The 23,915-nt window shown below is 31.9% G+C and overlaps 1 protein-coding gene across 1 annotated transcript; it reads left to right on the plus strand.

Moving 5' to 3' along the window:
- The first annotated feature begins 3,817 nt into the window (after nt 1-3,817).
- LOC128171911 (transient receptor potential cation channel subfamily M member 2-like) lies at nt 3,818-22,925 on the plus strand. The gene is made up of 21 exons (XM_052837680.1): nt 3,818-3,954; nt 7,917-8,115; nt 11,000-11,160; nt 11,448-11,580; nt 12,148-12,295; nt 12,644-12,755; nt 13,807-13,918; nt 15,278-15,564; nt 15,766-15,873; nt 15,956-16,021; nt 16,207-16,384; nt 16,700-16,852; nt 17,331-17,430; nt 17,662-17,893; nt 18,236-18,298; nt 18,405-18,560; nt 18,825-19,091; nt 19,998-20,190; nt 21,127-21,286; nt 21,623-21,795; nt 22,473-22,925. The coding sequence occupies exons 1-21, from the start codon at nt 3,910-3,912 to the stop codon at nt 22,583-22,585; spliced, it is 3,159 nt and encodes a 1,052-aa protein (XP_052693640.1). The 5' UTR covers nt 3,818-3,909; the 3' UTR covers nt 22,586-22,925.
- The last annotated feature ends 990 nt before the right edge of the window (nt 22,926-23,915 follow it).

A 23,915-nucleotide genomic window follows, 5' to 3' on the forward strand; every position in this document is an offset into this window, starting at 1 on the left:
AATGCCAAAAAATAAAACATACCTATTTTTCAGTAAATTTTCATTATTCATAGTTTATAAGATTTGTTATAATTTATTTATTTATATGTAGAACAATAGTTTAATCTCAGATACAATGTTGTTAAATAATAAAGATTTTAATATATAAATATTCATTGCACTGCATCTCCTCTTTTAAAGTGATTGTGATTATGATTGATTGATTGATTTCCCCCTTTTTTTTGCAGTAGACATTTTTTCTGAAATTTACATATAAAACTTGACTCATCATAGAGCTCCCCCCATGCTAAAATTTTTTTCATTTTTGTCAATTTATACATAGAAAATCGACTTACCATGGATTTGCCCCTCCATTTAAAAAAGATAATTAATGTTTAATTTTATTTAGAATTTTCATGATTTATTTTTCTTTTTGCTTGCAAAGATTTTTTGGATGAGGCTGCCATCCACCCACCCACCCCCTTTAAAAAAAGGTGCTGCTACGTATAACGTTACGTTTCAGGAAATTACCGTAATTATAGTGAATAAAATATTTGTGAGCATTCATCCAAATTAGTGCAATTTACAACTGTTTCCTGTATCTGAAGAAATGTCCTTATTCGTCAGCTGTTCTTTATCTTAGCCTTTGCAAGATTTTAAGAGGATTTTGGTCATTTCAGCAGATTTACAATGACTTCAATTAGAGTAATTTCCCCTTATCAGTGCTTATTGTGACGTCAAAGCTGACGTTGGTTAAGTGTCGTCTTACTCTTTAAAACTCCCCTGAGAAATAAAAGTATGCGAAGTATACTGTTTTATTTACTTAAAAAGCATGATGTTCTTAAAATTACACATCTTATAAGCTTTTCAAAGGTTTTACTTTGATTCTCGGGAGAACGTGATGTTGGAACGTGAGGTTGGAAACCATTGGTACTATGAATTGTGGGTCAAAATTTACTGACTCCGAAAAAATATATCGGATCAATGTGTAAACGTTTGTGACGTCACACGATTATTTTTGATTGAAAGTGTACTGAGGTGAACTTTAGAGGTAACATTGACTGTGTATGTCGCTTACATCGTTATTGTTTTTACTGTCTAAATTTGTCTTGCTGATTCTCGTGAGAGTGTGAAGTGATAAAAATTGCCATGATTACAGGGAACTACTGGGACGATTAAAACGATGCATTACTGGTCAGATTTACTGACGCCAAAAAAATCCGTTGAATGAATGTGCAACTAGTCCGAATTTTCTATTCACACACGCCTTGCCGGTAGAGCTCGCTTCGCGCCGGCGCTGCGCGCCGGCGAGCTGCGCTCGCTATAAAGCTGTATAATTATATTACTTAGAGAAAGTACATTTGTTTTCGACAAACCGTTGGATTTGTTATCTTTGAATAGAGTATAAGTGAGAAAAGATCACAGTTATGGTTCTATGCACTATTGAAACTGCCAAACTACAGTAACTACGATTACTATTACGTTTAAAAACGGACTGAAACAAAAACTTATGGAACCGTTTATTTGAATGTTAAAAAGGAAAAGAAAGTGTTAGTGTTATAATTGATCAAACCTTTATGTGGGCGATATCGATTTTTAATATCAACAAAAATCAACCGTAACAATCACATACGTCTGAAAATTGCGTGCCTAAAATTTTTATTTATTTCTATTTCATTTTCTTTCATACTCTTACGTACATCAATAAATATTTTATTCTTTATAAGTTTTATTCCTAAATCCTCCTTTTTTCACAGGTAAATACCGCGTGTTACACCGTGTTATTGTCCGTGTCGCATCGCGTTGCACCGTGTCACACCGTGTTTTTTCTCGTTCCGTGGCCGTAACAGAGAACAATAGATCAAAGGTACTGACACTTCCACGCTCAGCGTGGACTTTCAAACACGGTGGTCGGTGTTTTTGTCGGGATACTCGTGGGCTGTACTGTATATTCTGTGATATTGCTTAAAGTGAAATAAGTAGTTTTAAAGATTTTTCGTTTATTAAAAAAAAGAGAAAAAAACACTTTATCAGGCTTTTTTTGGTCTTTAGCAAAGTAAATCGAGAAAACCTGCAGAATTATTAATGGCATATATCCCGTATCCAATACATTTTCCAATATTGTTCATGTTGATAGGTTTTTTATTGTTTGTAAACCTTTGAAACTTTCCACGAACTACCCTTAACCAGTCAATTAATTTTGACAAACTTGGCTGAAAGTATTTTAAAGTGATTTTAGATTTATTTATTTTTAGTTTTTTAAAACAATAATGTGGTAGAAAAAGTATGACGGGTTTTTTTTTCTATTCAAATTCATTGCGATGGGTGATACAAAAATGCAAGAGACCGTGGTCGGTGTATATTCAAGATTATGTAGGGTCTGCATCAATATATGAAAGTGATATTTTAACATTAATAAACATTCTACCCTAAAAAAAAACAAGAACAAAACTCCTTATTCTAAATTTAGAAAAACACTAATAAGGTTAAAACTTTTTAAATCTAATTACTAGTACAATGTCACTGGGACAAATACAGCGACTGCAGTCTGTTAAACACTTTATGATTCTGCAAGAATCAATAGAATATCAAGAACGCTCAAAGAAACGGATTAGTAAGTGTATTTTTAAGTTAAACGGAACTGTTGATATCACGATCAAAAATTGTTTCCATTGAGATCATTTTCAAACATTTTTGACGGTCGTAGTTTTAAAAAAATCTTCTTTTTTTTGTTTAATTGAATCTTCAGCCTTTATAACTTCTTTACCTAACTGTCGAATGTTCTCGGCTCACAAGCAAACAATTAGTTACGACAAAATCTATTAGATTCCTGATAAGTTTGCAATGTAGTCCACATTTTCAATGCACACGTTGTGTTTCAAGTTAAATTTGTTGAACTTCTGTCTTGAATATTTAAATAAAATAACGAGGGCGATATCCGTGATATTCCTAAATTGTGGCCACACATGAAGAACCGATTGGTTTATGTTTACTTCAAGTTGAAACTTTAAAAATCTTTACCATGTTGAATTCATCAAAGGAATACATTCCAAATGATGTCAACCGGAACACCAAGTGCGGCTTGTAAAAGAATACAATTTCACAGAGATAATTTGTTAAATCAACTTAATTATTCTGTTGCTACTGATATCTTCCCTCTGTCTGTCTGTCTGTCTGTCTGTCTGTCTGTCTGTCTGTCTGTCTGTCTGTCTCTTTCTTTCTCTCTCTCTCTCTCTGTTTTTCTTTTTCTCACATACATACTTTAACTAGACACAATACAAAACACAAAATATATAAACTATTGTTTTATTATTTTATTATCAGAAACTATTTTTAGAGGTTTTTTTTTATATTTGTGTCAAAAATTGCACTTAAAAAGCGAATTAATAACAACAATATTAATATTTCATATGCATTTAATTTTTTACTCTATCTAAAAAAGAAATAAAATCATTGCATAATTTATTTCCATGTTAACTGCAGTGTCTGTGGACAACGAGACGATAAAAATAATAATAATATGATAACCGTAGTTACTTTCTGTGTAAGAAATATATGACAAATATAGTATGTTTTCGAACTTGCAAAAATAATACTGCCTGCTTAATTTACTTTAACGTTTTGATACCACATTTTAGTATTCGTAAATTGAGAAATACAAACGTACACTTAGATTATGGGTTTACCAAAAAACCAAATATATAAACCAAAAAGGGTTATCTGAAAATAATTGAATTTCTCTACCCAGTGACATTTCTTTTGATGCCAGATTAAAAAAAACAGGTTTAAATGCACCGATTGATATTAAAGACCTTTGTTATTATTTCAAAACGTCTGGAAGTGCAATATAAAAAGTACAGGATTTAAAAATAAATAGTCGGTCTGGATCTGCAGTATGTAATGGTTATGTAAATCTTACTTTTAGGGATTATGTCAATGACAAAACCCCAATCATCAGGGATGCAGGACAGTCAGGTAATAATATGTTTTAGTAATAAGCAGCTCTTAATATTACTTAGATTCATGAAATATTACAATAGTAACACATCGCATTAAACGTATATTGTTTATTTTTTAATGTGAATGCAAAAAGTCATTGATTTTTGTAACTCACTCTTGCAACTCCTCTCGAAAATGGTAATAAAAATAATAGTAAACTTATATAACGGGGAATCGTTTTCTAGAGATATAATCTCTATCAGTGGTTGGTATTTTTTTTTAATTCAGGCAATTTTGTCAAGCAATCTCATAGAATCAAAATGAATAAATATTCAAAAAAGAGCAAAATTTAATAGCAAATAACAAAAACAAAACCAAAATATAAAATCAACATTGTAAAAAACTTTAAAGTAACAAAACCGTTCTGCTTGTTTCAAAGAAAAAAAAATGAACCGTTGCAATACCCCGATGCACGAAAGTAACGGCAACCTTTTACGAAAGTGGTGTTATAATTGTAGTTTGAACAAACCTGAAAATAATGTATATCTGAACTCAATAAAATATTTAGAGCATGAAGTTGAAATTGAAAAGAATTAGAAGTCTAAATTAACCCAATTCAATTGATCGTGTCCGCTTATTCATCCTCATAATATTAATATAAACGATTATGTTTTTTTTTTCTCATTTTGGACAGTGAAATAAAAACCATATTATACTTATATGGTCGTCTATTCTGTTGATGTTTTTATATTTTATTTGGTAAGATTACTTTGCTTACATGTAATGCGTTCTAAGCAACAGTACTATATCATTCCGATTGCTGTCAAGATATTTCCATTAGTTCAACGAGGTAGTCATGGTATATGAAATATATAGCAACATGTATGAAATATTTAAAGTTTGTTTCTTTCCATTCATATACAATTAATTCCCCTCTGAAACTGACAATAGACAACATTATAGAGTAAAACGAATGTGTCTCCTTTCCTTTCATGTTAAACATCTAATTAAAGATGATATCAACTCAAAATGATGACGCCTATCAGACGCTACAATACAATCCAATTATCATCTAAAGTTAGCAAACGAATATTGAACAAAAAAGAGGTATATATGCCACATCAATCACTTGAGCAACACTATAAGCGTACAATCTAAGCATTATGCAGTCATACACAAAGAACATGGACAATTTAGTATAATAGAACCTGTATACAAAAAAAATCAATAGTTGTTCTCCTGGATATTCTCATGTTTAACATTGAACAAACTGGAATATATTAAACTTGAGGATGCTTCTAAACAAGTTTCAGCTTTTCTAGTTAATCAGTTTCTGAAGAGGAGATTTTCAAAGATATTTCTATATATATTCCTTAGTATATGTTTGACCCACAATTGTGGCCCCACCCTTCCCCTGGAGATTATCATTTTCTTACCAAATGGTTTCTGAGAAGATTTACTTTGTATACATCTGTGTAAAAGTTTGACCCTGCAATGTCGCCTCATCCTACCTCTGGGATCATTGTTTGAACAAAGTTGAATCTATCGTTCCTAAGGATGCTTCCACACAAGTTTCTGCTTTTCTGGCCAAATGGTTTATAAGCGGAAGAATTTTAAATAATACCATCAAGGTTTTAAGTTTTTTAAATTCTTTCACTTAGAAAAGGGCATGATCCTTCATTTTAACGAATTTAAATCCAATTTACCCTATGATGCTTCGTGCAAAGTTAAGTTGAAATTGACTCAGTTGTTTTCGAGAAGTCCAAAATATCAAAAGTTTACAAACAGACGGACGCCGGACAAAAAAAGATCAGAAAAGCTTAGTTGAGCTTTCTGCTTAGGTGAGTTAAAAAGGTAGTGTTCACACTTTAACACTGAAAAAAAAAAACAAATGTACTCTAAAAGGTTAAATTTTTCCAGCATCCTATCAAAACTATTTTAGTTTTTCTCTTTCTCGTTCTGTCGCTCTCTTTTTCATTCTTTAAAAAAAAAAAGATGTATATGATTTGTGAAGCAGTTTAAAATTATAATGACATGATTTACAAATGGTAACGGTACATGTTATTATCTATATCATAATAGAACAATTAAAGATAAATGATTTTAGCAGCAGAAATACATGTATTTACTAAATATAGGTGAACAGGTAAAAAAAAACCACCAGCATTTAGACTGCATAACATATTTTTAATGATCGCTATTAGAGCACATGAACTAGCTTAATGACAAGCCTTCATAAGTTAGTGATGTTATCTCCCTTACAGATTATTTTTCTTCCTGACACTTTACACCAAATTACATAGTAAGATAAAATCGAATTTTGTAGCTATTCTTTTCAAACTTTGGTCTAGAACGGCGATGCAATGGTTCTTTTTATAGTTGGGTTTTAACTTCAATATCAGGTATTATTGAACGAAGGTTGTGTGAATACAATAACCTTGTCAATCTAAAAACCCGACAACCTGATTTAGATCTTTTTCAAATCTCTTTATAAAAACTAGGTCGTGAAAAAAATTGCATAAAAGCATTCATTATTAAAAGATGGTGAGAGAATCGGTCTGTGTTGATGAGGAAGATGGTATTGGATAATTATTCATACATTTTAAGGGGGGGGGGGTAACTATATTGATTAAATGCTCTAATGCGTTGACCGTATAAAAAAGACACATTTCCTTTTTTTTAAATAAAACATTTTGTATAATTTATCAATGATAAAATGCTAACAGAGCTATGCAATATGCAATAACGTATTTGGATAACGCTATAACTTAAATTTGACTCTCTCTCGCTCCTCTCTCTCTGATTCTCTCTTATGTCTCTGTTTCTCTCTGTCTCTGTCTCTTTCTCAGTCTCTCTCTGTCTCTGTCTGTCTCTTTTTCTCTGTCTGTCTGTCTGTCTGTCTGTCTACCTCTCTCTCTCTCTCTCTCTCTTTGTCTCTCTCTCTCATGTACAAAATGAACATGGTGAAAAATTATAGCAAACGTGAAAGGCATCATTGCAGATGATAAGTTGAAAGTTTTTACATAAAGGGATAATGAAAACTGTCGTACTTTTTGAAATTGTCATGTCAACTAATATTTGTTTTTCTAACAGTCATTTAAATTCCTTTGCATTAACATAATATCGGGCTTTAACATTACAAATAAAAAATATATATGCTATGTTAACTGACTTGTAATGGCACAATAACAAAGTAAAACAAGTTGACAAAAAAAGAAATAATATTCATATAAAATGTAAATTTGAAATGTTACAATTCTTGATCTTTGTTAATTTATCAATCCTTCTTTTGTAAATATAGTAAATATATAAATGTAAACATAAGTAATAAAGTAATAAACAGCAATATCGAAAGGCCACCTTCGGTTTGTGAACTTCTTGTATACATTTCATTTATCGTTGATAACTGGAGCCACTGACTGCAGTTCCACTCCAGACTAGCATAAAATCAATATTCCATCTCTTGTTTCAATACCCTGGCAAATAATTTCTTATCAAAATAAACTACTTGTTTTCCACTTTAGATACCGAAACAAATTTTTAACGAGTTATCAAATTAAAGGAATGATTGGCGTGTAATGTATCGATGGCCAGTTCTCTTAATATAATGTGAAAACATCACGGTGCATAGAATAAACAGGATAGATAGGATATATTCCACGGTTTTGTCTATTTCCAAAATAGCACGGTATGAATAAACTTTACTATTGTGTAGGTGTCAGTGTATTAAATAAAGTAGTAAAAGGTGCAACCGGTGTGCAAATAGTTTTATTTGCTGGGTGCATCAAATGAACACAACTGTGATCTTCCGATGCCGATCACAAAAAATACTGAAATAAGAAGAAAGCATTGTTGTCAATGAAAAGCCACCTAATTCTGATTAATTAATAGAATTGTTTAACACTGCATATTCCTCTTAACTCTTCAGTCAATATTATATTCTGCATTCTCATTATTTTATTTCCGTTATTGACTCGCTAATGTCTATATTTTCAAAGGTAGATGCAAGTGATGTTGATTTTACTTGGAACGAAATCACACAGGGTGTGACAACTACAAACAGTACGTCCGATGATGGGAACACCAGCCCTACCATGGTGTTCTCTGTGATCGGTGACTCCGACAGTTTTGTCCCCAGACCCTGGCCAAAGACAGTGTTCCAGACAGCTCTTATTGAGGCGGCAAAGAGTGGGGGAGGTAGAATGTTGTAACTTTAACCGAAAGTTAAAAAAAAATCATATATCCTAATGAATTATTCAGAATTTTTGATAGCATTTTAAATTGATGATTCAGAGTTTTTGAGGAAGTAAAGTATTGGAAGTAAATTAAGTTTTAAAATGATTTAAAATTGGTTGTACTGTAGAATATGTGACAATATTCCTCATGAATGTCTTTAAACAGCGGGTATATAGAAATGAAGAAGTGTATAGTAATAAATTGTTAATCATACGATCACACAGAGTTCTGGATCAGATACTTTAACATATGCTACACGGTGTAAGTGCTCAGCAATTGGCGTCATCTACATGTATAACTGTAGCAACTATAATAGGGACAATGTGAAACCATTGACTATATAGTATTGACCCACCAGGACACCCATCGCTCCGAAAACTAAACGATTAACATACTCTTTTAATTCAAGGTAGGGATCATGTACGCATTAGCCATCGAATACGACGAGATGTGGCACGGTGAAATACTCATACGGATAAAATGAGGGCTCCACAGAGTCAAAAACTATTTAAACGAAGATATGAAAGAAACATTTAACCAAGCGAAATTAGACAAAGTGGATGTTTGCATGAAAATGACGAATTTAAATTGAAAAAAAAAATCTAAAGGCCGCAGACGTAGCATTAAAAAATGACAATTGTCTTCTTATTTTGATTTTTGGGTCACTGCAAAATTGAAAATTTAAACATGATTATCAAGTAACATTAAATAATTTTAATTCTGTAAACACTGTGATTAAAAAATAAATAAATGTGTTGTTATTGATATGCAAAAGAAGACTCCTAAAAAATATAGTAAAATATTGTTTTTCTGATGAAAAGTAGTACGTAACTCTTTTTCTACTTACATCTAGTTAAATACGTTTGACATTGTTTATGGTCGTGTGGATAAACTTGGCCGACACCACAGCAGGGAATAATTCTATTGACATTTAAAACAGTATAAACAAACACTTGAACGTATTTTGTAATTACATTTCACACATTCCTATTTTAACAAGGGATTAAAGATATTAAAACGAATTTTATATTTCACAAGTAATCAAAATTGTTATGGTTAGTAGAAGGGAAGGAGTTTCGATAGACGATGTGTAAACACACTAAGCATTCATTTAAAACCCAATTTCATCCAGACATGTTATTCCCGTTATGTTTAATTCATGGTATGTGAACATGGACGTATCTACCTGTAATATTTTGACTGAGTGATCCTCTCTTCAGATATACGATTTAACTGGTCTCCTATTGTTACCTTTTATGTTTTCTTTCTAAAGGAAAAGGTTCCACAGTTTATGTTATGAATAACTTTAATTTGGAACTAAAGATTGTCCCGTTGTATTTCAAGCCTGTTATTTCATTTACCACACTAATGTCCAAGTTATTAAGTGCAATTCTATGGCCACGATTGTTATAGATTTTCTTCATAATTAACATTTTATTAGACTTTGATGAGTATAAATGCATTTTGTTGTTATGTGGTCCCATTGCCATAGTAACAGGGGAAAAAAGAAATTGAGAAACGTCGTGGGAACTCTAAATGAGGTGGTGTCATTTTGTTGGAAAAAAGGGCGGGAATATAATCGATGAAAATAAAGAGTTTTGGGTGAACAAGTGTAAAAGGTGGAGGGTCTTTGTTTCCATAGTTAATCAGCTCCACATACCTGGAATGATTGTTTTTATGGTTATGGATGACGTAAGTTGTTTCACATTGTTCCATGGTTGCTACAGTTATAGATGACGTCAATTGCTCAACAGCACTACATTGGAGCCCATATCAAAGTATCTGACCCAGAACATAAGTTTTTGATACTCTGGAATGATTGTTGTTATGGTTATGGATGACCTAAGTTGTTTCACATTGTTACATGGTTGCCACAGTTATAGATGACATCAACTGCTCAACAGCACTACATTGGAGCCCATATCAAAGTATCTGACCCAGAACATAAGTTTTTGCTACTCACCAGGATCATACAGCACTGACAAAATAGATTTTAAATTTAACATTTAAAACTAGTTTCCTCTTGATGGGTTTAAACTACATCTGTACTAATTCTAAAAACACAATTTATCAACAAAGCTGAAGAATTAGTTTTTGGGGGTTGATTTTAATCAACTCTCCTATGCAGTTAGTCTGGCAAACCGAAAGTGAAACAGTGTTTGGATCTAAGCACAAATCATCACCGCTGACAAGACTTAGATCTTGAAAATAATAGAAAACTTTAAAGTGGTGTATGCTGAAGCATTGTTTTTCAAGGAAACTTATCAATAAACACTTTGAAAATAGTCAGATTTTATATAATACGAACAACTAAGACATTTTTATAGTCTCATGTATTCCTACGTCAGAGTTTGATATAGCCTCGTTCATTAAAAGCTCGGCTCAAATCTCCGACAAGCAGAAAGGCTTTCTTGCTTGTCGGAAATTAACGGAGACAGCCGAGCGTCTGGTTAAACGATACTAGAGTTCGACATCAATAGTGCTTGGATCCATACTTTTTTTTTAGAATAGCTTCGATTAATTATACATAGTTTTAAATATATCTTTATATATTACACAACATGATTCTTATGGGGTTTCGCGAAATTCTTGTTGGAAAAGTCTAAAATTCATATAATAAAAAAGTGCGTAATTCAAATACAGACTAGAAACTAATTGCCGTGCAAGATAAGTTGATTTTGAAATAACTGATAATCTATTAAATCAACTCCCGTCAGTACTTCAGTACTTTGAGCTATTATATGCTGATTAGCTATAAGATGATGCATGTGTAATTGAGTATTGATATAAAAATTAATACCGCTTTCCGTTAAATTCGAAATAAAGTGCATATTCAATTTTCTAGAAACCTGGATTTTGTATCTCGGAAAGAAACAAGGAATATCCAAGGTTGTCAGAGACGCCTACAGAAACTATGAGGATATTGAATTTAAGACCAGGGCTGCTAAAAATAAAATCAACAACCCCGATAGACATGTCAAACTGATAAATCTTGCAGGAAAAAAGGTATGGTTATTGTCCACAGATGTTAGTACATGTACTAGTATACCGAAATTAGTGATAAACTTAACTACAACAGGTGTCATCTAATTTTTATTTTAGGTCTTTAAATAATCATTTCCGGCACAAAAACCCTTACAAGTGTTTGTGTTATTTGTGCAACTTGACGTTTGAATGAAAACTAGTTGACAATTTAACGTAACAGCGGTGTAGGAAAAGCAAATCTCTTTTCCATTTAGTCAATAATAGTAAATTTGTCTCACAATTAAAACAAAACACAATTTGATTTTTAGGCATGCCAAGGGAACTCAGAAAAAATAACAGAATTCAAAACTACCCATGGAGAAGGACATGGATGTCTGTTGGACTTTGAAAAATTCGTTTCTCAACAAGAAGTTTCCTTCTTTAGTCAGAAAATGGACACCAGTACGCATACGTATATTCTTATATATTGTAAATATAACATGTCAAGAATAAAACATTATTGCAGTCGTTCTCATGTAAATGCATGGTACATTATAAATAATGTATATGTACTTAAAAAAAACATATTACAGTTGTGTTGAATTGTTTGAATGCTTAAAATTGTCAATTAATACACGCTATTAGTTATTACACATAAAGTTTATAATTTATATGGAAGTAGATGATTCATAATATTATCAATCATGTGTGTCTTTTACGATACAAGTTAACTAGTGGGTGTTACACGATTCCCATGAAGATAGTTTTTTTTACAACATTGAAATATCGTAATTCATCGTTAAATATTGCGTTATGATGTATCCATGTCTGATGGAGCAACATTACATTATCAAAACGAACTATGTTTTTCCCAATATAAGTTATTTCGTGTGTTTTTGATAAGTTTTGAGACCTTTGATTTCTTTTTTACAAAACAAATGGCTTTAATGTTTTTTTATTACATTTTAAAATATGTTCTAATCACTATTCCATATTGACCAACATCTTAAGTTCATTGCATAATTGTAGAAATGCCGGTTCCCATAGCAATCATCGTATGTGAGGGTGACATCGAAACTATAGCTCATATTGCAAAGGCTCTCCAACACAAACTCCCAGTTATCATCATGAAAGGATCAGGAATGGCTGCAGACCTTGTTGTCGACTATTTAGAAAAGTATGAAGCTAATCATGATTTCTTTATTAGATATGCTTTGGTAATACATATTTAATACTGTAAAAATTGTATTGTGGTTGTGCAACATGATATTATCAACCTTTGCGAATATCAAAGTCGCAGTGGACGTTTGGAGGGCGTAAACTGTTTTCACAAAATAAAACCAGTAATGTATTTAATATACTAGCTTGAAGACCACACATGAAACACTCATTGCAGTTTTGCTTTAGCGATAAACATGTTTAATAGCGGTAAATATGATTAAAACAAATGAATATTAGTTACGATAAGCATGTACATATAAGCATATATGACTTATGGTGGGTTTTTTTTACTTTTAATTTGTAGCAAAAACGTACTTTGCAAGAAAGCTAGCATTTCATTAGGTATTCGATTCGATGATTCGAAATATAAGGAGTTGAAAAAACATTTGAAAACAATTGGAAAAGCTAAAGAGTTGGTAAGTACATAGACCTATTGCTTATTATTAGTATACTTAATAATAGTATTTCTGTATGAATTAACTTAAATGGAACATGCCATAAAATCCCACTTATATCGTTTTTGCATTTGGTAACAGTTTTAATCACATAATGTAAAACATGTGATTTAATCGTTCAGATCAAGTTTTGATGACAAAAGTATAACTTACATATGTTTCCGCTGAAAGACGTAACTTAGAAAACTTGCATTTGTTTAATATAAGTCAAAACTGTTAAAAACAGCTTTCATGTCTTTGTTCAATCACATGCATATAACAGTATATAAATAGTGGCTGTTTGAGAGGGTAACAGTTGAAATTGACACCAGAGAAAACCGTTGTCAACCGACGCGAAGCGGGGGTTGACAATTGTTTTCGAGGGGTGGCAATTTCAGCTGTTATCCTCCCAAACAAACACTATTTACTTTATTATACTGATATGTTAATTTAAGAGAAATGTTTACTGCTTTAATAAAAAAAATGACGTGAATTCTCGGTAAACGGTACGCGCATAATTTACATGTATGTAACATTTTGTTTTATTATATTTTTATGGTTAATTCTCAATTCTGATTGGGTAAGGCGCAGTTGATAATCCGTTCTAACACCCTCGGGTTAGCAACACACTTGGCAACGGGTAACATAACGAATTGTTTCATGCGCGTAAACGATGCGCGTACGGTTCGCCATAGAATTCACGTCATTCCTATATAAAAGCAGTAATGTCTTCTTGAAAATTAAGACATTCAGTATAATAAATTAAATAGTGCCTGTTTAGGAGGGTAAGAAATGAAATTGACACCCCTCGAATACCATTGTCAACCTCCGCTTCGCGTCGGTTGACAATGGTTTTCTCGGGGTGTAAATTTCAACTTTTACTCTCCCAAACAGTCACTATTTATATAGTGTAACCCGTTGACAAGTGTGCTGGTTACAATGAGGGTAATAGAACGGATTATCATCTGCCTCTAAACCAATCAGATTATAGCATTTAACATGAAAGTATACCATTATATTTCCTGGCCTCTAGGTTGGAGTATTTGACCTTGATCAAGACGATCCCGCCATGCTGTCCCACATTGTGGGGGAGGCAGTGGTCAGCTGCTGGTCACTGCAGGATATCCTACATACGTACACAGACGGTAGGACTTTAATCAGCACCTTCAAAAAATTTTCCAGACTATACAATACCTCTCTTTACGTCTCTTTACTTGCCTCTGATAGTCTTTTAAACACCATCACCAGCTCTGTAAAGTGAAGTGGTGAAATTTGTTAACATTTAAAGATGGCGAATCTCGATCTCGATGTACATTTAACATACTTGTTTTCCGAGGTAGGTAGCGTAATACAGAGAAAACTGAGGCAAGAGAAGAGACGATATCAGTAGTCGATTGCATGAAGAATTTAATGGTATTATTTGTTTTCACAGAATTTGCGTTTTAATAAGGTTTTAATTATCAGTCCAAAATTAGCACAAGTTTTTGTGTGCAATAAATATACGATTTTTTCAATGAATGACACTTTAGCTCCCAGGTCGTCCATTTGATTTTTATCAGAGCAGGAGGTACAGACCTGCAGTTAACCTGCCATAAACATGTATTTCATCTTGACATTCTTTTTTTAAATTACTGTAGTGAGGTTTATAAATTGTCAGATTTTAGGAGAGTAATACTTGTGCTAAATCTGTAGCACGACCATATAACATCAATCGACGAATTATTAGACTTAAATAAATGTACGGTATGACACTAAAAATGTAATACTAAATGGGAAATATCGGTAAAACTAAACAAAGAGTTACATCTATTCAATTGCTTTCCAAAAATAACTGTTATAAAAGCCTTATTATTGTTTTTCTTACTTTTTTACTATTTTCAAAAGATTCTGTTGTTATGAGGTGCCTTGCAAACAGCGATGAATACCCTTTTAAGTAAAAACAAAATATTGTGTTCATGTCCTCTAGTATATTAATTCGTTATTCTCTTTCTCCAACGTTAAGTCATCATACTTACACACAAACTGCTAAACTTGTTGCATTACAGTACTCTGAAACAATTAGTCAGCGACAGGTCTCATAATTAAGTCATAATTATGCAAACGAGATCTTAAGGGTGTGTGAGTCATTCCCCTTGAAACATTGGATCATTATTTCCGTCGTAACAGGACCTTCGTTTTAACTTCTCTTTGTCTATAGGTGGTCACATGTGCTACGCATTTTCTATGCATTCAACGTGGTACCTGAGGCAATTTCAAACTAGTCTGTCATAAAATAATTGTTTATCATAATATGACGATCAAATTTTATAATTAACAATTTTGACAAACATGATACTTTTAATTGTATTTCTATTTTTAGGTGATTTGAATCAAAAGGCAATTAAGTCTTTATTGTAAAACAGTTCCAATAATATATAATGTGCTTGCTTCTTGCTGAAAGAAATATGTAAATTTTTTCCTTCTTCTTTTCAAAAACAAAAAAAATCAATAAATTCATATTTCAGATGGTGTGGGGATACAAAAGCACGAAGAGATAAGCCTTAGCTCAGACCACTCTCACACGGAAACGAACGGAAACACAACCAAAGGCTCCTCGCTGGCTTGGAAACTTCTGCGTCGAAATTTTGTCAGTCCTGAAGAGCAGATTATTCACCAAGTTCTGGAAGGTTTTAAGGAGTCAAGACCATACGTATTAAATCCTCAGTACTCGAGTCCTACATCTCTTCCGTTGTATTTTTATTTCGGCTACCAGCTTTTGCAAGAATTGGACTTAACAGAAGAATGCGGGCCCGTAAGTTTTGCTTTTCTTTTTTGAAATTGACAAAGATGATAGAGCTCCCATTTTTGTCATTAAAATACCCTTTGTAAAAAAGGTACACGGAGTTTAAACTTTAATTAAAACACTTTGTTCATTGATGCAATGTCTTTATATAGGTTTATATGTTGGAACAGTGTTTACTTTGTGTAATTTGATTCAATAATTTGGATGCAGGTTCTCCTCTTGGAGGCACTGAAGGCAAATAGGTGTGATTACGTGAGGGTTTTGTTGGACCAAGGCGTCAAGTTAAAGATGATCAATTTACCAGAACTTTATGAACAGGTCAGTTATCTTATTTCAGTTAATTTTTTAATAATATTTTTCAAATTTTCATTTTTTTTAAATGACGTTTTTTCCAACCCAGACCGTTTCCTGTCAGAAATGTAAATTCAAAAGAAAAGATTGCCTACACATGCAATGGATTTTAAAGGTAATATACAAATGTATGCGATATAATATAATTAAGGACATTGAAATATTCAAGATGTTAAGTTTCTTTTAATATTGAATATGGGATAGTAAAACGAAGCTTCTTTCGACAAAATTGTATTAAAACCACTGTCTAATTGTATGCAAATACACTTAAAAATGAAATAAAATCATTTTATTGTGCAGCAAATACAAGAAACACAAGCAAAGAAACTATGCCATGAATACAGATCTATGATGAGGAAAAGAATAAAACACGGAAACCCCCAAGAGGCAAAATATATTGTAGACGAGCTAACAGAATTATCAGTTTCTGTAGCTGATGCGGCCAGAGGATTGTGTCGTAAAATGCTGCGATATAAAGGTAATATGACGTCTCGGAATGCATGCATCTATTAAGAGCAAGAAAATAGCGTACCTTTAAAAAAATTACTATATCTATTAATTATTTTCATTTATTTGGTCATTATTTAAATATAATTATTTTTTTTTTCAAATTTATTGTTTAGACCAATAGATACAGTTGTTGTATTTTATGCTTTTTAATACTACACTGTGTATTTAGAATGTAATGCTGTACGTGTTTTACAGTATTAGACATAGCTATTCGATATTGATTGACTTTGTTTTTAAAGTTTTATATGTTCATACAATGTATTACTGACTATTCATTTTGTAGAATACAGCAATGAATATATCACTAGTGAAACTTCACAAACAAGCGACGGAAATCTGAAAGATACGAACATGTCTGACATTTTACTTTGGGCAATTTTCGCAAATCGAAAGGAACTGGCTGAAATATGTTGGCTTAGAGGGGAAAACCATTTATGTAATGTATTCATTTTAGTATTAACATATAATAGAGGAATGTGTACACTGCTCTATGAAACGTATTTAATTATGAATACTTACATATTATATTGAGAAATACATTATTAACCATGTACTTGTATACAAAACCTTTAGACACCAAGAAAGTGCAAAATCAGAACGAATTGGTTAGCGTACATGTATTAAATAAAAATGTCTTTTGATTTAAAATAAATCTAAAATAGTAATGTTTGCCATTGTCGTCCACTTTTTATAGAACGGCAACATTCTTATGCAGAATTATTTCCTAAAACAAGGTCAAGTTTTTGACATGTTATTTCTAGTTACATAAAGACAACTAATTTTTCACCATCATTGCTGGTTCACTGTTAAGAAACTTTGTTTAATTCAATTTTGTAAATATTTCAAGGAAATTGAGTTCATTCATGTATTATGCATACATCTCTTCAACATCAAATTTGCTTGTGTCTTGATAGTAACTGGACTGGTGTGCTCGGCAATCCTTCGGAAACTTTCCAAAAAGGCAAACAATGTCAAGGAACAATTGCTATCAATTGATTTGGAGAAACACTCAAAGTATAGAAAATCATATTTTATACAACTAACAACTGGTTATTGAGATAAAAAAAGTCATCATCAATTATCGCAGTACAGAAAAAGAAAAAAAAGTTCCATAATTTTTTTCTTCAGAATTTCATTTATTGTTTAATTTGAACCACGTAAGAGTTTAATTTAAATTAAAAAAAAAACTTTTTTATTAGGAATACGTAATGTGTGGTATCTTATATTCATACATTTTTTATGTAGATTGTTTGAACAACGTTGCATTGGTATTATGGACAGTATGTACGAAGAAGACTCACAACATGCAATAGATTTGATGGATGACGAGGCAGTAGTTTGGGGAATTCACTCGAGCCCATTAACCTTTGCTTACGAGAATTTCATGTATGACGTTGTAGCTCACACTTGTTCTCAGAAGTATATGAACATGCAGTGGTACAAAAACCTGGCGCCGGATCTCACGCCGTTCTTACTGGTAACCATGACATAAATGAGATTCACAAAACTAACAATTAAATATATTTCTTCATTGAAAAATGTGTTTATAAAAATTCAGCAATTCACTACTGTTCTTTGAAGAGTTATTTTGAAAATGTTTAGAAATAATAACATTTAAAAACAACAAATTTGTATTTAGGAAAACATTTCCGTACTATACATCAAAAATTATCTCGAAGAATTTATGTTTGCCTTTTCAGAATTATAACAATGATGTTTAATTCAAACAGAATATATACAATTGATGACAATCAATTATTCACTAGCACAAACATGAGGATATTTGTGATGTCTAACTTTCTCTTTTTCTTTTTTCTAGTCTGCAATAAGAAAGCCGAAAAATTTCTTTACCGCTCCTCTTACAAAATACATGTTTAATTATGTAAGTAACTTTACGTCATACATATACTAGTTAAAAACGATATCAATAAATTAATTGTATTCCATCTGTTTTCCACATTATTGAAATATGTTTTTGAATATTTCAGATACTGTTTTTCGCAGTTTTGATAATGTACAGCTCATTTGTACTGACAAGCATCGGAGACAAATACTACTCCCAACTGATACTTGCAAGAGTGTTCGAATATACTGTTTATTTCTGGGGCGCAGGGGATTTTATTGAAGAAATCATCAGCTGTTTTGTAAATTACTTTACATCTTGTTTTTTTATTGTTTTATTGTTTTAATCTAAGTTTTTTTTCAATTTTGCAAGTCTTTTAAAGAAAAAAACCCACGGTTTATTGAATTATTTTGTTCAAATTAAAAAACAAATTATCAATATAACTAAAGTTAAAAAATAGAAATCTTGAAAGCTTTCGTAAACGGCTAAATATTAATTAATGATTAAAAGACAGATTTTTTATCACCTGATGGATAACTTTCACTTCATGCAATTTTTGAAACAGGGCTGCTTGGAGAAACGAGGCCGATCCCACAGAGGATACTACTCACGTATGAAAAGATACATTTACGATTTCTGGAATGTCGTTGACCTACTGTCATACCTATTGCTCATCGTGGCGCTCTTTATACGTCATTTCCATCCATCTGAAACCTTTACCCTCGCAAGACGAATGTATGCTCTCTCTCTGCTGGTCATGTATTTGAGGTTTTTGGAAGTGTTTCTGATCCATAGGAAATTGGGACCAACCCTCATCATGATCAAAGAAATGGTATTTGTTACTTCTTTACATTTTGCTGCTTTAAATTTTAAAGTGCATATTTCAAATGCGAACATAATGGAAATATACACTGAATGTGAATATCAAAAGATGAAAGTTAGGAATGTAGCTTTTCACACAGGATTTTGTATGCTAAATTTATAGCATTTTTAGTTATTTTTTTCGAATCTCCTATACATGTTGCATACAGTGGCTTCAGAGGCAAATTGAAAGAAGGACAACATGTATACTTGACAAAAATCTTGACAAGGAAAAAAAAATCTGGTTATGGTTATGTATAACTTTGAAAAAAAGGTGGAATATATTAAGTGCTCTCCTAGCCCCCCCCCCCCCCCCCCCCCCGGTTCCGACGTCTATATTTGTATATATTAAGACACCATGATGAATTTGTCATCATTAAGACAAAGTAAACTCAAAAGATCGTTACCTTACCGTTAAGTTAAAATAGCGAGAGAAGGTGTCACACTTGATGTAAATGTTGATGTTTTATGATAGACACAGCTTCGTTTCCCAGTATTGATGATTCTTTAAAAAAATTGGCTATTCAGTCAAAATAGTAATTTCCGTAGTATTATATATGTAGTATTTGATAATAAAATACACATCATTACAGTGAAATGAAAAAAAAATATTTTCTGTTTCAACAATAATATTGAATTTAATAATATTTTTGCCCTAGCAAGTGTCATGTATTCTCAGGTAAGCTATCCCTGTTTTGCAACAATTTTGATTGCAATGTTCCAACCATTGTATATGTGTTGCATAATCTTAGTTCAGTAATTATTTAACACAATACATAACCATAAACTTGGTTTTTCTTATATAAAGAAAATGATATAATTCTCATTAACTGACAAAATGAACACATCTTAAGTAATTCGTTCATATTTTTTCAAGTTGAAAGACCTTCTGAGATTCCTTTACATAGCTGTTTTTGTGGTGTTTGGAGTTGGGATCTATTACCATGCCAATCTTTGGCCGGACCACCAAGCAATGTGGAGTGGAGGGTGGACTAATTGGAGGATATGGACCATCATTTACTATCCGTACTGGCAGCTCTATGGGGATCTGAATCTTGAAGAACTAAACGGTACAACACATTTTCCCATGTCCTTTATATGAATACTATACAAATGGTGATATGTATAATATGCATGATGGTGTAATGTACGAATTGTAATAATGTGGTAATATTGAAATTAACAATTTATCCATTGAATGATTTAACAGTCAATAAATATTACTTCGTAGATCTTTGCAAACTACATCGTACATTGGTTGGTAAACACAGTGATATATATTCACGGTGTGGAATTTCTATTATAGAAAACTTTTGAAAACTAGAAGAGAACATATATAGGCATCTTCAGTATAAATGAATTTGATACTGTAAACAGGCGCTAACATTAACTTTGATAACATTAAAACAAAAATAAGTTTAAATCCATCATGTCAAAGACCAATTCTTATATCTTAACACAATTAATAACACAATTAAGGAAAATACATATAGCAATCGGGGGTTGACTACGGTCGCTAGCCACAAGTCCACCACTTGAACCAAAAGGTCACGTAAATTCTGGCTTCAGGACTTTGACGCTTAAAATCTCAAGAATGTACAAACGGCACTGCAACTATAACTTAGAAAAACAATTTTGTCTTTTCTATTTTTTAGGAAAAAAGACATGAACAAGTGAAAACTTTAATTCAGATATGTTTCGGGATCTGATATTACGGCTAAATAATTATCAAGATTTTTCTTACAAAATTTGAGTGAGATATTAAAGTGTAATTGAAATCGGCTGAATCGTTTTAATAAATCATTTTAGAAAAAAAAAATAAAAGGGGAAAAGAAACAAAGCAAATATAGGGAGGGGTTACGTTGGAAATGGAATACCTTAAGAATAAAAGAAACAAAGGACAAAAGTTTTACAGAGAAGAAAAACGGATGTTTTTTACAATTAGAAACATTTATCTTATGGTAAAATGTTTTTCAAAACGAACGTTTTATTTATACTGTCATTAGGTAGTAACCAAACGGATTGTACCAGTAACCCCAAGGAATGGGAGACCGACTTCTCCAAAACCCGATGTCCACAGGAAGACTGGACGGTGTATGCGATAGTGGCGATATACATGTTGTTTTCCAATATCCTGTTGGTCAACTTAGTCATTGCCATGTTCAGGTTTGATTTAACATTATCATACAAATAAGTCATTCTTCTAACCAAGTTTTTGCTTTTGGTGTTAACTACGGAATGCCGCATATCGATGTGTTTTTTTAGTTAAATAATTCCGTGGTAAATTATAAAGAATGTTATAATGTACAACTGTAAAATTAAACATTCATACAAATTATTGTACATCTTTTTTTAAAATTTTAACGATAAAAATTTTAAATTTTTGTCAATTCTGATTGTTGATATGACTGTTTATGTAATATTATATAATGACATGGCCACTGTACAAATGAAACATGAATGAATAAGTTAACAAAATGACAAAAATAAGTTCTGTTTCAGCTACACATTTGAGAGGGTACAGGAGAACTCGGAGAAGCTGTGGCGGTTTGAGAGATACACAGTAATTAATGATTACGACTGGAGAATCCCGTCCCCTATTAACCTGGTATTCCTTCCATACCGCCTCTTCCGCTATCTAGCGAAACATGATTGCTGTTTACCACAGTGTAAAAGTAAGGTCTTTGTCGTTTTGTTGTTGTTTTCGTGTTTGATGCCAGTACAGTAACGCTCGGTTATAGCGAAGTACCAGGGACCAATGGATTTACTTCGTTATATCCATATAACGAATTCATAATGATAACTAAAGCGAATTCACTATGTACATGTCTCATTTTACTAGACTACAATTTTTGCTAAATGAGGCTTTGAATGAAATTCATTCTTTTGATACCTTGAATTATCGGATTTTAAGTTGAATAATTTATGTAATGATAAATAAATTTAAACTATCGTGTTGAATGGTAGCGTAAACTTTTTAAATGTAAAAAACATCTTTATAAAAGTGTTAACTTTGGTCATTATTGATCTTTATGGGACTCAGAATAAAATTGCTAAATTTATTGTATCCGAATTCGTTATAACTGTAAAAATCTTCAAGATCTGTAAAGAATTTTACGGGAGACCTAAGAAAACTTAGCTACATCCAGGATTTTGCTATATCCGTGTTCAAACTAAATGACTTTTATTGTACATGTTTCATGGAAAAATACCTTGTAAATAAAATTTCAGGGAATAAAATCAATTTAGTGAGTACAGATATCTAATTGCTTATCATAGAGCATATTTGTCGCTCTCGAGCTCATTAAAACTTAATCCAATTACAAGTATCAAGTGAAATTTTATATTTTAGAGATTTGCATTGTGGAAAAAAAGAAGAAGGAAAAGAAAAAAAGAGAAAAAAACGAGGCATACCAGCGGAGCCTTCAAAGAATAATAGCACTTAGAAACCACAGTAAACTATGAACACATTTAAACGGACATCGTAAAATCAATTAACCTATGAGGCAATAGCATGTTGTAATGCCCCGTGGCATAAAATATTATTTTCATTGCTATAGAATGCAATATTTTGTTATTATCTATGTTTAAATCAAAGAACCTTTCATTTCTACTTTTTTAATGTTTTGAATCACATAGTTTTCATAATTTGAAGACGTTATGCATTATTTAAGAATATTGTTTTGCAGTTCATTTTTTTTCTTTTAACAAAACTATTATAAAGTTGATCATTGTCATGCATTTGAATATCAAACTAATTTGTAGTACATGCAATAAAGATCATGATATAAATGTTTTATTTGTCTGAAACGCTCCAATCTTTTTCTTTTTAATATTTTGCGCCTTATTGTTAAAATGATGTACATGTACTTACAAACCACTGTTTTTCTTTTACTTAGAAGTACCTCTATGAATTTTTAACATATATACATAAAATAAATTTAATCGATACATTGATACGTCTACTATGTAATTATAGAAAGGACCGTTGTTTAAAGTAAAAAGTCAATTCTCATTTATACATTAAAAAATGAAGTGATATGCATGATGCAAATTTTAAAAATATGTGCTTATCTAGATCAATAATTAACCCTTACTATTTTTCACTTTTATCGATTGAATGTTACAGCCTTTTGCTGTGTTTATTGGTAGATTCGTTTTAGAATATACCGGGGAAAAAATGAAAAATATCTTTTTACATTTACATTCCACATATTTTTTGTTTGTATGGTGTGTTGACAGCTACGGCAGTTATAACACTGTAATACACACAGAGTACTCAAAGGTTAAAGTGACGAGTTTTATTATGACGTCACAAACGTTGAGGGCTGTAAACTGCAATGTCACAAGCGAAAATCAAAGTTCATGCTTGTGGCTGTTACTGTGGCTCTTCCATTTATATGAACCTACTCTTAGCATTAGATAGGAATTGTAAGGTGTAAATCACATTCACAGACAGGACAAGAAGTTGAAAAATGTAAATATAAGCATTAAATCTTGATTTGTTGAAGTATACAGTTTCATAACTACAGCGATGTGTGCACACACATTTTCATAACGCGCTAACGCGCGTTACTCAATTTGTGTGCAGACATCGCTGCAGTTATGTGACTGTATACTTCAACAAATCATGATTCAATGTTAAATTATTTCTGAATTCTGTTTATTACAATTAGTGAATTCCAGAATGCTCGTTGCCGTAGCCTGCTTACTGGTGATGCTCAAACATAAGTTTTAACGGTCCATTGTCTTTTTAACGCGTATATATGATGCAAGTGTAGATCATTTATTTATT

This window comes from Crassostrea angulata, chromosome 2 (assembly GCF_025612915.1).
Source record: "Crassostrea angulata isolate pt1a10 chromosome 2, ASM2561291v2, whole genome shotgun sequence".
NCBI classification, from domain to species: domain Eukaryota; kingdom Metazoa; phylum Mollusca; class Bivalvia; order Ostreida; family Ostreidae; genus Magallana; species Magallana angulata.